Raw genomic sequence first — 17,174 nt, 5'->3', positions numbered from 1 at the left:
TTCTTAATTCTCTAAGTGAGTTAAGTCTGCCAATCTGCATTGGGCTAGTGTGGTTAATGCTGAGCTGTAAACGCCTTCTGTTTGGTGACAGTCATATAATATCTAAGATAGGATGTACTGTTTGTGACATTGAAAAAAATGAATAAACGTATTTTCTTTCTTTCTTTCTCTCATTCTGAAAGGAGACTCAAGCTCATCAGTGAGCCGAATATGGGTTGATAATGATGAAATGTTTCTACGTGAAGTAAATCCTACACCAGAGACAGCATATCTGCATATCTGTAACCTTAAACACAAAGGGTGTACAGTTCAGCATGAATTGCTGTGCAATACGCGTGTAAATACGCAAACAACCACCGAATCTAAGGCACAACGTCCCTATCAAGACCCAGGCAGATTTATTGATGCATCCTCCATCCTCCAAGGTGTTACTTGGATTTGTCAGTTTGTTACGAAGAATTATAAAACAAAAACGAATTGTTATTTGTTTTGTTTGTTTTAATAGGTTTCGTATAGCAGCGGTGTACTCGAATCAGGACAACAAGTTGGGACGTAGTAGCGGAAAGTTCTTCCTGCAACGTGGCGGCACACAGAGTCCGAGAGCGCCCACGCTGGACAAGGCTACGTCTTTGTCGCCGCACAGCATACAACTTAACTGGACGGTAAGTACTTTATTTGAATGAATAGATGAGTTAGGGAATGGATAAGTGAATGAATGGATGAGTGAATGAATGGGTAAATAAGAATTTAATAAATTAATTAGTTATTGTTGGTATTCGGTATGAATCATTGACAACAAACGGACACAATCATGTAGAAAATTTCATTTACAAAATGGCCAATTTTGCTTTGACAGTTTTAGAATTATTGGTAAAGAAAATTATACCTTAATGCCTTTAAATATAGTCCAATATTCAATAAAATTCCAAATTCAGAGCAAATTCGACCTTACGTATTGATTTTAAGGTTGAATTTGCAAATAAGACTACTTGAATTGAGTGTCAAGAAGTTGTGTTTGGCACTCATTGAGTGGGGACGTTTTTTGGTCGCTGATAGTGCATTCACTTTTTAATAGGAGATCGATGGTATGAATAGATAGATGATACAATGTAGTGTAGGATCTAGAAGGAATGAATGAATGTTCTATTGAATGAACAAATTGGGTAAATCTTTGGCTAGCAGTGACAAGCTTTCTTTCTAAAGCGCAGCGGTTCCCACAGTTTTCTCACTCGACAAGGCTCAGTTTCTAAAGCTATTTCGAGCGGAGTTGGAGTTGTGTGCCTTTTTAATTGACTACAAAAGCGAGCGACTAGAATACTTTAGTGCCTTCAGTAGGCCTAAGATGCGCCTCTCTTATAAATATCGCTTTAATAGAAAGATAGAAAGCAATATGTAATAGAGCGAACTCATGGGCTGCTGACTTTAAAGATGTTTGCAGTAGCAGAAGTACACCCGGTAGGACATTCTGATAGTAAAATGTTTGACCATGTCCAGTGGTCGGCCCACGGCGGCGTAGAGGCGGAGGGTTTCTACGTGTACTACCGCGCCGTGTCGTGGGCGGGCGCCTACGAGAAGGTGACGGCTGCCGGCCACCAGCGCAGCATGGTCATGGCGCACCTGGCGCCCGACACGGCCTACGAGCTCAAGATACAGGCCTACACTGCGCAGGCGCCCTCGGACTTCAGCGCCATACTGGTAGGTCTTGATAAATAAGTTATTTAGTATATTGTAATTAAGATATGATAAATAAGATATTTAGTATATTGTTTCAGAGATATCAGAACCTAGTATTCCGCACAATATTAAATGCTCCTTGGTTCACTAAAACAGCGGACATGCATGAATATCTCGAAATGCCGACAGTCAAGGAAGAAATAACATAAAACACAAAAGCAGACTACTAGAGCACACAAACAGTCTTGCCAAATTGCTAATAACGTCTGGTAAGACGAAAAGGCTAAAGCGATCCACCGTGGAAGAGTTGTGTGGTGGACCAACCAATGTATGACCATAACACGAAGAGGCGCTTAATGTAGCGACCTCCAACCTAAAAAATCATTCTCTTCTATCAAAAAATCAGTTTATAGTCGACTGACTGATCACTGATGGACTTAACTAAACAAAACAAAAAAAAAACAAAAAAGTATATTGTAATGAGATTCCTTTCTCTTTGAAATCTACCGGTTGCTTGGGTTTTTAAGCTTTATTAAGAAGACGAAATATTTTATGAATGTTATTTAAACGGGTACATACCACGATAAAACGACGAGATTTTTATTGTCGATATTTCGACCCAGTTGCATGGATCGTGGTCACGACGGGACTGAAGTTGCGAGATGAGAAGTGAAGTCAGCTGTTAGGGGCAAAATCGATCTACCCTCTTTCTTGTTCTTTTTCTTTTTTCAACGACCTCGCGTTTTTGGCTGTTTAGGCAAACCACACTCACGACATCGCTTTTGTTATTATGCGTGTCGCGGCGCCCTCTTGGTTTGCACAATTCTACCACCGGGTTCCACTCGCTGGCTAGTTTGAAGCCATCTTCCCGATTGAAATTTTTGTATTTTCGAATTTCAATGGCTTCTCGAACTACTCGGGGTATATAGTGGCGGTCCGTGGAAATAATGTGTGGATTATGGATCTCAATCCAATGTTTAGTTCCCGGTTGTAGAATGTGATCAGCTATCGCAGACTTTTGCGGGTCGTTGTTTTTTATCGCTCGTATATGTTCTGTTACACGGGTTGCTATGGGCCTCTTCGTTTGTCCAATATAAGAGCTACCACAGCTGCAGTCGATTTTATACACACCCGGACACTGGTATGGCAAACGATCCTTTGGAGAACGCATCATGTGGGCGATCTTTTGTAAAGGAGTAAACACAGTCTTTATGTTGTATTTTTTCCTTAGGAACGATCCAATTTTATCAGTTACCCCTTTAACAAAAGGTAAGTAGGCCATTCTTCTTTCGACTTCCAAAGGTCGTTCTCTCCGTTGATGTGAACTATTTTTTAATACAAGGGGCTTATGACCATTTCGACGTAACACCTTGCTTATATGTTCCAGCTCAGCCTGGATGTGAACATCATCACACAGGTCCTGAGCGCGATTGAAGAGGGTGGTAGCCACTGACGCAAGGTGTCGTGGATGGTGATGCGAAGAGCCATGTAAATATCTGTCCGTGTGTGTCTGCTTCCGGTAAACAGTGTGACTAAAACTACCATCTAGTCGGACCTTGACTAGGACATCCAAGAATGGAAGCGACCGATCTTTTTCCATTTCGTATGTGAAGGTCATTTTCCGGTGAATACCATTCAAAAGTGCCAGATATTGTTGCACCTCTTTTTCACCGCCCTGCATGACAGCAAAAACGTCATCCACGTACCTTTTCCAAAACCTAACTTGTATGGGTATAGATGAGGTGGCGAGCTCTTCAAAATACTCCATCCATAAGTTGGCAACTACTGGGGCAACTGGGCTACCCATTGCCACCCCATCAATCTGAAGGTAGTATTCACCTTTATAAAGGAAAAAGCTAGATTCCAAACAATGCCCTGTTAAGGTGACATACTCCTCCGGGATGTTGTTTTCTTGTAACTTTATTTTAAGTACCTCCATAAAGTCGTGAATTGGTACGTTGGTAAATAGGGATTCGACATCAAAGCTTATCATGCACTCATGCCCTTCAATGTTAGTGTCTTGTAATAAACGTACAAAATGGCGGGAGTCTTTGACGTAAGATGACGTGTGGCCCACTAGTGGTTGTAGAACACTTGAGACATGCTTCGCCAATTCATAAGTAGGTGAATCTATTTGACTCACTATAGGGCGAAGAGGAACATCACACTTATGAATTTTTGGCAGGCCGTATAGTTTAGGTGGTTGTATATTTCGAGGTCTCAAAAGGTTATTACTTACATCATCTCCGATAACATTACGATAATCCCTGATCAGCTTGGTAGTTTTTCTAGTCACTCGCGCAGTTGGGTTATAATTTACCTTCTTATAAGTTGTGGTGTCCTTTAATAAGTCGTCTATCTTTTTCTCATACTCTGAGACGTTCAATAAGACAGTTGCATTCCCCTTGTCTGCTTTTAAAACTAAAACATCATTATCATGACGTAATGTCAAAATGGCCGCCCGTTCCTGAGACGAGATATTCTGTCTGGGGGGTTTGGATTTCCGGAGCATTACCGCAACGTCCTGTCTTAGTATTTCGGCGTCTCTCTGAGGCACTTTATTACGACTTATCACTTCTTCGATACCACCGATGATTTTTTCATAAGGAATTCGTGAAGGCGAGATGGCAAAATTCAACCCTTTGTCTAGGGCATTTAGAGCAGCGCTAGATAAGACTTGGTTTGAAAGGTTCACTACATTTAAATTCTGTTCGCTTTCGAAGTCCGAAATATTGATAGTAGGCTTGTGTTTTTGTAATAAACCCTTCAATTTATGTTCGTGTTTTAATTCACATAACTCAGCAGTTCGTTGAGCTTGAAGATATGTTACTCTATCAATAACATCGAAAACATCCCGATCAAACACTGCACTGCATTCCAAATGTAACCGTAATAACTGACACTGCACTTTATCCAGAACATAACGATTAGAACGTATGAGTTGCCTTAAAAATTGCTTTAAAATCGACTGCAGCTGTGGTAGCTCTTATATTGGACAAACGAAGAGGCCCATAGCAACCCGTGTAACAGAACATATACGAGCGATAAAAAACAACGACCCGCAAAAGTCTGCGATAGCTGATCACATTCTACAACCGGGAACTAAACATTGGATTGAGATCCATAATCCACACATTATTTCCACGGACCGCCACTATATACCCCGAGTAGTTCGAGAAGCCATTGAAATTCGAAAATACAAAAATTTCAATCGGGAAGATGGCTTCAAACTAGCCAGCGAGTGGAACCCGGTGGTAGAATTGTGCAAACCAAGAGGGCGCCGCGACACGCATAATAACAAAAGCGATGTCGTGAGTGTGGTTTGCCTAAACAGCCAAAAACGCGAGGTCGTTGAAAAAAGAAAAAAAACAAGAAAGAGGGTAGATCGATTTTGCCCCTAACAGCTGACTTCACTTCTCATCTCGCAACTTCAGTCCCGTCGTGACCACGATCCATGCAACTGGGTCGAAATATCGACAATAAAAATCTCGTCGTTTTATCGTGGTATGTACCCGTTTAAATAACATTCATAATGAACAACCACGAAATAAGTTTAAAATCATTACGAAATATTTTGTTTCATACTTTTATGTGTTTTTTAAATGATTCATTTAGATCGCGAAGACTCAACGCGCGTTGAACGCTCCAAGTACAAGTACCGAGGCACCAGCTAAAGAGGAGGAGAGCGCGCCCGGCACTCTGGTGACGGCGGGCGGCGCGGCGGGCGCGGCTGCTCTGCTGCTCATACTGGCCGGCACCTTCCTGCTGTGCCGGCGCGCTAAGAGACCGCACGCTGACAGTGAGTACTGAGATGATGACGAGGAGAGCGGGCCGGCACGCTGGTGACGGCGGGCGCGGCTGCTCTGCTGCTCATACTGGCCGGCACCTTCCTGCTGTGCCGGCGCGCTAAGAGACCGCACGCTGACAGTGAGTACTGACATGATGACGAGGAGAGGGATTTTTTTGACATCGTCCTTCCATCTATAGCACTGTCTTCCTTTGTTTCTTCTGTGTTGTCTTGGACATCAACTTGTTTTATCTCTTGACCTACTTCTAGAAGTTAGGAGGATACGAAATTGTTTTTTTTTTAATAAAATAATTATTTTACTTCAATTATAAATTCAATTCAATTAAATTCAATTAGTAGGTGACGTTTCGAATTCAAAAGTAACTGAAGTGTGGAATGACCTTGAAAGTCTCATCCTGCATTTTGTTTTTGAGAACCTTCAAGTAAATAATGGATTGGGGCTCTTCTAAGCCATCGTCTTTTAGTAGTACTAGGGCTTTTTATGACAACCTGACCTAACCTGACCTGTTCGGAGAAATACTGTCTTACTTTTACAATAACATAGTAAGTATTTTTAATCAGAATAACGAATGTGAGGCAAGTTTAACTTACCTAAATTACATAATCGTACGCCTTGCGGACTTAAAGCCACTGTAACTTGTTGCCAACGTTAATAAAGCATGTTTAAACATATCCAACTAAGTGACTAGATAAAAAGCTCTCTGGACTATCGTCGACCGCAACTACTCTTTGCATATGCAAAATTTCCCAACGAAAACATACAGAGAACCTTAAGATAAACAAATTTTCATTAGCGCGATATTCGCTGGAAAGTTTCGCTGTGATTCTGCAAAACATTTTCACAAGTGCTGTCGTTTTAGTGGGCTATTGTTTTGGATACTATTGTACCAGGAGATTGTTTCTACAGATAAGATTATCGTGGTCAATGATATTTTATACTATAGATATGTTACGTGGCAAAAAATCACTTAAATTAAAAAAAAATCAAAATTCAATTTATTTTAAGTAGGCTAAGGTTACAAGCACTTTTGATTCGTCAGTTGACTATTTGTAAAGATTCTACCACCGGTTCGGAAGGCAGGTTCTGCTGAGAAGAAACCGGCAAGGAACTCAACGTTGCTCTTTTAAAAAAAAAAAAATCATACCATCATCAATCGGAAAAATATGTCAATCTCTCTCTATTACTCGTCAACTCATCATCCACTCCTTTTACAGACATGTCCTCTCTCACACAATCCAACCATCTCTTCTTTGGCCTTCCTCTCCTCTTATCCATTGAGCGCACACACGGACGATTTTGTGGTTACATATTTATGAATAATATACATTTTTTCCTAAACACACAACTCGAAATTTTAGACAATGTTTAGGCAATATTTGTTTAAATAACTTTCGTTGTTTGCTATGTGACTAAATTAAGTTAAGGCAATTAGCGACCTTTTTACGCCCCACTTTCGAAGTGTCAGTAACATATCTAATAGTATCAAATCTTTGATCGTGGTATGAAGTTTTTTCGACGCTCGCCAAAGTTCTACTTGTATATGCGTGCAAGAAAGGACCCGCCAAAGTTTTGCAAAACTTTAACGTTATATTTTGTTTTAATCTTTGAGAACTTTTGCCGGGAGAATTCGTTTGTTTCAATTTACATTTTTTGAAATAGCAACTCTGTTAATGGGGTTTCTTTTTTCTCACATTTCTGTATGAGAATATGCTTCAAAATTACTGGACATACGTAAACCGATTCGTTTACAAATGGAAAGCAGTATCATCGAGTAACATCTCTTTATCCCCTTATTAATATAAAGGTCTATAGAGGTAAATTTTGCGAGGTTGTAGCGGATAATTTCGGGATCTACTGAACCGATCTGGCTGGTGGCAGGCTTCGGCCGTGGCTAGTTACCACCCTACCGGAAAGACGTACCGCTAAGCGATTTAGCGTTCCGGTGCGATGTCGTGTAGAAAACGAAAGAGGTGTGGATTTTCATCCTCCTCTTAACAAGTTTGCCCGCTTTCATATCAAACTGCATCATCATTCACCATCAGATGAGATTGTAGTCAAAGGCTAACTTGTAAAGAATTAAAAAAACGATTTTTATTCTTTCAACGATATAAAGTTTCACGTTATTTGTGAGTGGCTTTATCCCCATATTTTCATAGAAACGGGAACTACACAGCTGAAACCGTGGGGTTGCTAGTTTTCTATAAATTCACACGAACGAACTAAACAATATATTTACTTCCTTCCTGGTGCAATTCGGTAAAAACGTTTTAAAGTAAATATTGGAGCGAACGGAACGTTTGTATCATGAATGAACGATAGAACGTACGACAAACAATCCTGTTTTCTGAACGTTACTAGAATTGAACTGTTGTTTAATGTATCCTTGGGAAAGCATTCGTTTTATTTTGTGTCAATTACCTTTGAAAGGCTGTTGGCTTCATTGCATGGAAAAATGCTTCCGGAAAATGTCAGCGTCTCTTTGTCGTATATTCTTTGCATTTTGTTTCGGGGTTATTTTAAAATTGTGATATCTCCCGAGATGTTTATTAAAAGTAAATGATGTTAAGGGCTATTTTGTTCTACATTAAATACTTGTGACAAATATTGTCGCGTGTTAAGCGTCGGATCACGAGGTTTTAGGTTCGAGTCCTGGATCGGGTTATGATATTCTTTTGCGTAACAAATTTTCGGTTGAATCAGACTTGAGTTGGGAAGCTATTGGTGCTACTTATTGTTCTCAGTTATTGGTCATTAACATTTTATAGTTTTTTTTATTCCTTACACTTTAGCCCTTAACTACAATCTCACCTGATAGCAAGCAATGATGCAATCTAAGATGGAAGCGGGTTAACTTGTTAGGAGTCGGATGAAAATCCACACCCCTTTCGGTTTCTACACGACATCGTTGGCGGTACATCTTTGCCGTTAGGGTGGTAACTAGCCACGGCCGAAACTACCAACCAAAAATTAAATGAAGTGGTCGTTAAAAACATAATAAAGTGCTCAATAGCGAGCAGCATGGTGGGTATAAGCTCAATATCCCGTCTCCTATGAGGAGGTTAAATAAAACAACGATGAACTAACGCTGGAAGGCAAGCTTTTCAAAACATTACTCGTAGCAATATTTTCCACGACAAAATTTCCAACAAAAAACGATTTCATGTTCCTGTAAATGCAACACACAATCGTATTTTTCGGAATGAATCTCTATTAATTGTAAGGTACTACGATATTGGTAAGGTTACCCATATCGCAGTTCCATAACTGGAGTCGTAAAAAAATATTGATTGAAATGAAAAAGAGCAACGGCGGCGGAATCGTAAGCAATAAACGTCCGGAAGAACGAATGTGTACCGATAAACGAACGATTGAACGAATAACTAATAAAAAAACAATCCCGCTCCGTCCACGATATTGAGAATCGGACTTTTACTGTCAACTACCGCCAATTGACAAACGGTCATGTTTTGGTATTTCTGATCGTATCATTGCGCGTTGGTATGTATGGCTTTACAAATGTCACCTATTTATTAAGGTCGATTCACACTTTATAAAAGTTAAAAGTTTAAGGTTCGTCATAATTTACTCGTATTTCAAGTTTATATGAAAAATAAACTAAAACTAAACTCTAGAGTATTTTTAGCCTCCTAAATCCCCGCTCCCATTTTTTATTTTTTTTTAAAATGCAAATAGGCTCGCGTTTGACCATGATCTAGCCTGATGGTATGTGTAGATACAGTCTAAGTTGGGACACGCTTGCCTAGAAGGTGAGTATTCACTCTTGTTTTGAAGATAGTGTTTTTAGTATTTTTGTAAATATATGGCAGAATATTTGCTGGGTCTGTTAGTATGCCTATTAATTTTCCTTTAAATTCAAACACGATAACTCCGCTTAGTCGTGTGAAGATTTTACCTGGACAAGCTCTGATACAAAATGTTACTAAAATTATGTCTGAAAGTCTGAGAATATTAAAAGGTTTTTTTTTTATTTTCCCTATGCAGAAGAGAAAGGGCCCGGACCGGAAGGTGGCACTAATAACGGATACCTGCCCGCTAAAGTGCCGATCACCATCACGGCGAATCCTATGCATGGAGAGGTGCGTAATCACTACATATAAATAAAATTCAAGTGTCTCATTGTGATTTATAAATTACTGTGTTGTCTCAACAAACTTTAAAAATTTTCGTCTGTCTGTTTGTCCGGGCTTATCTCTGGAAGGCTGGAAATAATTTTATTGGGACTTTCATTAGAAGATCATCATATTATCATCATCATATAAGCCGAAGAACGTCCACTGCAGGACATAGGCCTTTTGTAGAGACTTCCAAACATCCCGATTCTGAGCCGCCTGCATCCAGCGAATCCCTGCTACTCGCTTGATGTCGTCAGTCCACCTGGTCGACCAAATCATTGGTAGATAGAGAAAGGTTATTGAGCAACATGTAGGCAAATTTAAAAGTCAAAATACATTTAAGTAAATCAGGCTTAGTTTACAAGCATTTTTGAAACGTCGTGTTATGTTAATAATACATTAATGGTGATGGTCGAAAACTTAAAATTAAAAGAATAGTTACGAGGGTTCCAAATCTTTTATTTTTAAATTGTTTTCCACGTACAATAATGTTTGTATCCATTTTAGCAAAAAATTCAGATAGAGAAGACAGTCCAATTACCTACCAAATAACTGGCGTTATCCGAACGAATAAAGTTCGTATTTTTTAGGAATTACTGTACCTACTAGATTACAAAGTAATTTTAAGTGTGTGTGTAATTTTACAGGGCGGTGACAGTAGTGTGGAAATGTCCTTCCTTCATAACAACAATTGTGGAAACAATGCCAATAGCGACGACACATTACCACATTCAAGGAAGAACGGACCATCACGACAATATGTGTGAACAAAGATGCTCAATATGAACTGTATTGCGTAGATGATAAAGTTCATTTTTAAATATGCAGCTCAGTGTTGCCAGTGTGAATAATTTTCTACCATTACGGTAGTATTAAAATAAATTTTAAAATGCAATTGTGATAACTTTACCGGCCGAAGTGCATGGACTTTTGAGAGTACAAAAGGATATTTATTTATATTTTAGAAATATTGTTCGAGTGTGGGTTGGGTGACTAATGACTATGCATTTATGTGCGTTTATTAGACGTATTTAAAATAAGATCTATCTATATAAATAAGGATTTTTTGATATAAGCATATAGTTCTTGGGCCTAAGAACAAAATATTTATTCATAACCATAAAACTTTATGTATGTGATGTCGGATACTCCAAAGTTTCGGAGACGGCTTCGAAGACGACACCGTTTCAATGTTTGTTATCACTAAACATACATTTATTGTCACTACCAGCTAATATTACCATACAATTTGCAAATAAATAAATTGAATTGGATTGTTGCCTTCGGTGAGTGCGCGCAGGAACTTGCCAATTTTAAAGAAAAAGAAAGAAGAAAAAAAATCCTCTTTAGAAAAAAGATCTTGTTCCTCTTTCTTCTTCCTATCACAGAACAACAAGAGAGTTGCTAAGTTCGCGGCGTCTTGCTGTTCTGATATGTTCTGTACATCATTATGTTGTTGATATCCAGGCAACTCGAGCTAACGCAAAAACTTGGAATGACCTTCCGGGGTTTGTTTCCTGACATTTACAATTCAAACACCTTCAAAGCAAAAGTGGGTAGGCATATTCTAGGTAAGCGCGCTCCACATAATCCAAATATCACATACACAAAGTTTGAGCAGATAGTCATGAATAAATATTTCGTTTTGGGCGCAAAGACTATAAGATAGTAGGTAATGTTATATAGAATAAAGCAGGACACTTTTTTATTATATTTTTAACGCTTATTTAATGTAAATATTTGACTTAATTCTAAGTTCCATTCCCAGTTGAATAATGAGTGAATTAAACTTAAATAACTTAAGCTATACTTAAGTATCGATATTTAATAAAATAAGACATAATAGATCTGTTCACTATACTCAAAATGTTGCCATTTAAAAAAACATTTAACTACTAATATTTTGTATTATTTAACTTGTTTGATATCATGTAATTAATTGGGCAATGTACTTAATAAAATTATCTTTATGTTTAACTATAAGATATTGTACTTGAATAATTTAATTAAAGCAGAACTATCATTTTTAAATACAATACATATTTCTGTTTTAGGTTCAATTTAACTAGTAAGTTTAGGTAATTTGCTTACTTTAAATAATTGAAAGTGCCTAACTTGTTTTATACTAAGGTATTAAAGATTTTTTTTCGTAATCTCTCCTATCAAACGCGATATTATTTAGATCTGATCACGAGGGCATGGATTAGAATCGAAAATAAATTGAACATATCATTTCATTTGCTTAGGTACTTGAGTGAAATTTTCGTTGTGTGTAGTACAATGTTGCTTGTTTACGTTTTTATTTATTTTCTGTTTTTACAACATTTGTAGTTATAGTCGGATGCAATCTTTATGACGTCGCCGAAATGATGCAGGTGTCCTTACGCTAAAATGCGGGGGTGAAGTCCTGCCGCCGCGCCCCTACGAAACCGATGATACCTAAAATCTTGTATTGCGCTGCTTAATGCACGAAGTTCGGGAACATCATATAGATTGTAAATGTCATCCGATTATACTTATTTGTGTTTTTTTTTAATTAAAAAAAAAATTAACTGATGTCAGAGAGTATTGCAAACGACAGACTGAACTTGTGTAAAGGTAATATAAATAAAGTGCTAATTTAACGTTGAAATGTTTCCCTTCGTTCCTGCGATATATTTGGTTTGACTCGTACAACATTTATTAACGCCACGGGCGGGGCAGAGCCGTTGATATATAAAACCCGAAACGGACATACAAAGCTGATTAAAAATTTAACATCTGAAAGTGTTCCTTTTTACTTGCATACAAGTACTAGTATATTATGCTTTTAGCTCGATTCAGGCTTCAGTAGATTAAAAAAACTAAGATTTTATGCTCTACTTTTACCGATTACTTTTTATTTTATTTAATGGTTTTACAACAGAATAGGTTACGTTTTTGGAAGACAGCAGAACTGTAAAAAAGATTCTAACTTTTTTATCTGTAGCATAGTGTTAAAAAGAGATAGATTGAGGCAAAAATAAAGGTGTTATGGTAATAGTCCACCACACAGACTTAACACACGTAAAGAATTGAGAAAACTCAGGTATGCAGGTTTCATCACTATATTTTTCCTTAATAGTTTGAGACACGTGATATTTAATTTCTTAAAATGCACACACAACCAAAAATTTGAAGGTGTATGCCCTGGACCAGATTCGAAATTCATCATCATCATATCAGCCGATGGAAGACCATTGCAGGACGTAGGCCATTTGTAGGGACTTCCAAACATCAGCATCCAGCGACTCGCTTAATGTCGTCAGTCCACCTGGTGGGGGGTCGCTATTCCAGCACCTTGAAACCCCAATGTCCATCGGCTCTTCGAACTATGTGCCCCGCCCATTGCCACTTCAGCTTCACGACTCGTCGAGCTATGTCGGATTGTCGGTGACTTTGGTTCTTCTGCGGATCTCCTTATTTATGATTCGATCACGCAGAGATACTCCTAACATAGCTCGTTCCATCGCCCACTGTGTGACTCTGAGCCCTCTTATGAGGAACATAGTTAGCGACCAAGTCTCGGACCCATAGGTCATCACTGGCAACATGCACTGGTCGAAGACTTTTGTCATCAGGCACTGAGGATGAGGAATCGCAGACGAGAAAATATCGCGAAGTTTCCCGAATGCTGCCCAGTCGAGTTGGATTCAGCGGTTCTCCTCTCCGAACCTACGCCTAATCAAAGGGAGCGTTCATATCCACTAGGCTTAGTGTGATAATGTTAAATTTCTTTAACGATTTTTTACAGATGTTAATGACAATAACCAGGACAACCGGCTTAATGTGGAATCGTAGCAACTTCCCTAATACGGGCTTGGAATTTTTACGGTAAATTTCTTATAGACTAAGACCCGTGAACCCCAGACTTTCGTCATTTTATAAAAGCTGTAAGTTTGTCAGCTCATGCTCCTACCATAAGTAGTACGGTAGCCACTTAGTAAGTATATACCTACCGTGGTGGCTTTGGGAGGTAGCAGGTTTTAAGGATCCAGACCCTCAACCGTCTATGTATAAAGTGTAATTTTTTCATGTTTTCCTCGGCATAATATGAGAAATTATCCCCAGTCGCTAGTCACTTAGCTACGCGGTAACCCTTCGAAAAACACTACTTAATTTGAAACTTCAAAGATGTTTAGCGAGGGGTTGCCATGAATGCAAGTGTCTGGCGAATGGGGATATAATTTCTTATATTACGCCGATAAAAAATTATACTTCATACTCGGGCGGTTGAGGGTCTGTATTCTTGAAACCTGCTATCTCCCAAAGTCACTACTGTCCAAACTCCATAGTTGGTTACGGTACTTATCTATGGTAGGAGCATGAGCTGACAAACTTTCAGCTTTTATAAAATGACGAAGGTCTGGCGGTTGCTGGCTATTAAAAGAAAAGCTGTATTTCATAGACCGATCGTCTCTCACCCAGGACGTCGTATTTCGAAGCAACGGACAATCAACTGGATCAACAAGGCAGCCAAGACTATGTACATCTAAGGTTTTATGTCTACGTAGTCCATCTATTATTTAGACAAGGCGTCACATCACTTACGCGATCTTTTAACGTCTCGTCGGCAACTTTATTAGGGACGTGTGCTCACTCGGCTTGCGACTGTATCATTATTTAGGCATTTCGGGGACTTGATACATGGCGACGCGTGTCTGCGTTGATCATAACTCATCACCTAATGAATATACATGAGCGTTTCAAGTGATGAGATACAAGATTACGTATTCTTTTATTGATTGATAAAAGAATACGTAATCTTGTTAGTTAGTTAATTAACTTGACTGCGATTTCTTTTCTTATTGTTAATGTGATTGTGTTGACTTCTTGTTGGCCTGTTATAAATGATAAAACTGAGACTTTTTGATGTGATTGTTTTATTGATCATGATACTGAAATTTATAAGGCTTTTTTTATTTTTTACAAGTTAGCCCTTGACTACAATCTCACCTGATGGTAAGTGATGATGCAATATAAGATGGAATCGGGCTAACTTGTTAGGAGGAGGATGAAAATCCACACCCCTTTCGGTTTCTACACGGCATCGTACCGGAACGCTAAATCGCTTGGCGGTGCGTCTTTGCCGGTAGGGTGGTAACTAGCCACGGCCGAAGCCTCCCACCAGCCCGACCCTGGACAGATTAAGAAAATCTCAATCTGCCCAACCGGGGATCGAACTCAGGACCTCCGTCTTGTAAATCCACCGCGCATACCACTGCACTGTTGTTATTAAAATGATAAACTCCCAGTAATTAATTTTTAGGATATATAGCATAAAATCATCATTAACAACTCATACCTACATATTAACAATATAGTATACCTACGCAGTGGCGTGCATAAGGTTGTTGACCAGGGTAAGCAAAGCTTAAGTTCTTTATGTTCTATTTAATTATATATATATTTTATTTAACCAGACCGGGAAAATTTGCATCTGGATAAGCATTAATTATCATCATTATCAACTCACTTTTGAGCACGAGTCTCCTCTCAGAATGTTAGGGGTTTGGCTAAAAGTCCACCATCAATGCGGATTGGACTTCACACACAAGAAAATTCCCAGGTATGCAGTTTTCCTCAGGACGATTTTCCTTCATCGTTAGAGACACGTGATATTTAATTTCATAAAATGCACATATTTATCTGATAATAATTTGGAGGTCCATGCCCCGATCGGCTTCGAACCTACTCTGTACCAAGTACTCTGTACAATGTACCAAGTAATTTAATATAATGGTTACATACCTTTATATAACCATCTCTAAGTCTTATAACCAAATCTATTTTGGAATAGAAAAATACTCGTACCAAGTAAGTTAATATAATGGTTATATATTAGGTGTCTTATGTCCACAATAAAAATGTTCTTATCTCGTAATACCACAGTATAATATTACCCTCTACAACATATTCCTGTTAACTGCAGTAATCACAAAACCGTGCTGCACCAATTTACAGCGGTATCTAACCCACCTGCGTCGCTCCACGACTGAACAAGAAGCAGTTTGGAGCGGCGCCAGAACTCTTTTAATCACAACTAACTGCTTGTAATAATGCAGTAATGCAATGATTAGCAAGAGATTAGTTTTTTAACTAATTAGTTAGGTAAAATAGTCGACGGCCTCCGTGGCGCAGTGGTATGCGCGGTGGATTTACAAAACGGAGGTCCTGGGTTCGATCCCCGGCTGGGCAGATTGAGATTTTCTTAATTGGTCCAGGTCTAGTTGGTGGAAGGCTTCGGCCGTGGCTCAACCTTAATCGAACGAACCTAAGACCTCCGTCTTGTATATCCACCGCACATTCCACTGCGCCACGGAGGCTGTCCTAGTTTCATTTTACACAATTTTTTCGATTTTTCTAGGAAAAAATCTCATGGAGTTTTATTCAAGCGTGAGATTTAACTTGACTGCCTTCCCCCTAAACAACACATGTCATTAGGTAATGGGCGTCTTCTCATATTATATATAATCTAATAAATAATTCACAAATATACCTATACGATCATAAGTAGCTTAACATATGATATGTACCTAATGGAGACCAGTAATATCCTGTCAATTATTTACATCTGCTATTCCGCCAAATTGCTCAAAGCAAATTGCTTAATGTAAATCAATCCACGTCATTACTTGGCTATAACTAAGTCAAACATTATAGACAAGTTTGTTTGGATGATCGAATTCGAATCTATCTATTTATCTATGGTATAAATGCGAAAGTTTGTATGTTGTGATGATGGAATCTAAGATGGAAGCGGGCTCATTTGTTAGGCATATGATGAAAATCCACACCCATTTCGGTTTCTACACGACATCGTACCAGAACGCTTGTCTTTGGGTGGTAACTAGCTACGGCTGAAGCCGTAGATTTCACCGACACTTCACAGCCACCAGCTAAATCTGGACCATTAAAAAAAACCTCAATCGGCCCAGCCGGGGATCGACCTTCGTCTTATTTCTACATAGAAGCCGTCAAATTCTTGGCCGTCAAAAAAACGGTCAATAATTACGGACAGACAGACAGACAAAAAATAAAAATAATATATTTTTGGCTAAAGTATCGATTGTATAATGCCCTCCAACAAAAATTTTCCAAATATCTTCAGACTTCAATGTACAGAATTTGACCTGTTACAGTTTTATTATATGTATGGTTACAGATAGAGCCGTAATAGCCTAGTGGAGACGACCTCTACTTTCGATTCCGGAGGGTGTGGGTTCGAATCCAGTCCAGAGCATGCACCTCCAACTTTTCAGTTGTGTGCATTTTAAGAATTTAAATATCACGTGTCTCAAACGGTGAAGGGAAACATTGTGAGGAAACCTGCATACCAGAGAATTTTCTTAATTCTCTGCGTGTGTGAAGTCTGCCAATGCACATTGGGCCAGCGTGGTATACCTACTATTGGCCTAACTCCTCTCATTCTGAGAGGAGACTCGAGCTCAGCAGTGAGCCGAATATGGGTTGATAATGATGAGATAGACTGAAATTGAGGGATAGTAGGACATGGGTTCTATTTGAGCTCATGCCCTAA

At 38.9% G+C, this 17,174-nt stretch overlaps 1 protein-coding gene across 3 annotated transcripts in view; it reads left to right on the top strand.

Moving 5' to 3' along the window:
• The window catches only part of LOC112056122 (interference hedgehog), a 73,120-nt gene extending 60,879 nt beyond the window's left edge, over nucleotides 1-12,241 (top strand). For 2 of the 3 annotated variants that reach the window (XM_052885990.1, XM_052885991.1), the window contains 5 exons: nucleotides 506-662; nucleotides 1,495-1,695; nucleotides 5,290-5,473; nucleotides 9,486-9,580; nucleotides 10,264-12,241. In XM_052885990.1, the coding sequence (XP_052741950.1) occupies nucleotides 506-662; nucleotides 1,495-1,695; nucleotides 5,290-5,473; nucleotides 9,486-9,580; nucleotides 10,264-10,383 (757 nt within the window). In that variant the 3' untranslated portion in view covers nucleotides 10,384-12,241. Of the gene's footprint in view, nucleotides 1-505; nucleotides 663-1,494; nucleotides 1,696-5,289; nucleotides 5,602-9,485; nucleotides 9,581-10,263 lie in introns of all 3 variants that reach the window. The other variant, XR_008251529.1, reaches the window with a different exon arrangement.
• Nucleotides 12,242-17,174: the final 4,933 nt, after the last annotated feature.

Source organism: Bicyclus anynana, chromosome 16 (assembly GCF_947172395.1).
Source record: "Bicyclus anynana chromosome 16, ilBicAnyn1.1, whole genome shotgun sequence".
Taxonomy (NCBI): Eukaryota; Metazoa; Arthropoda; class Insecta; order Lepidoptera; family Nymphalidae; genus Bicyclus; species Bicyclus anynana.
The sequence above is the reverse complement of the archived record's forward strand: the minus strand, read 5'-3'. Positions and strand labels throughout refer to the sequence as shown.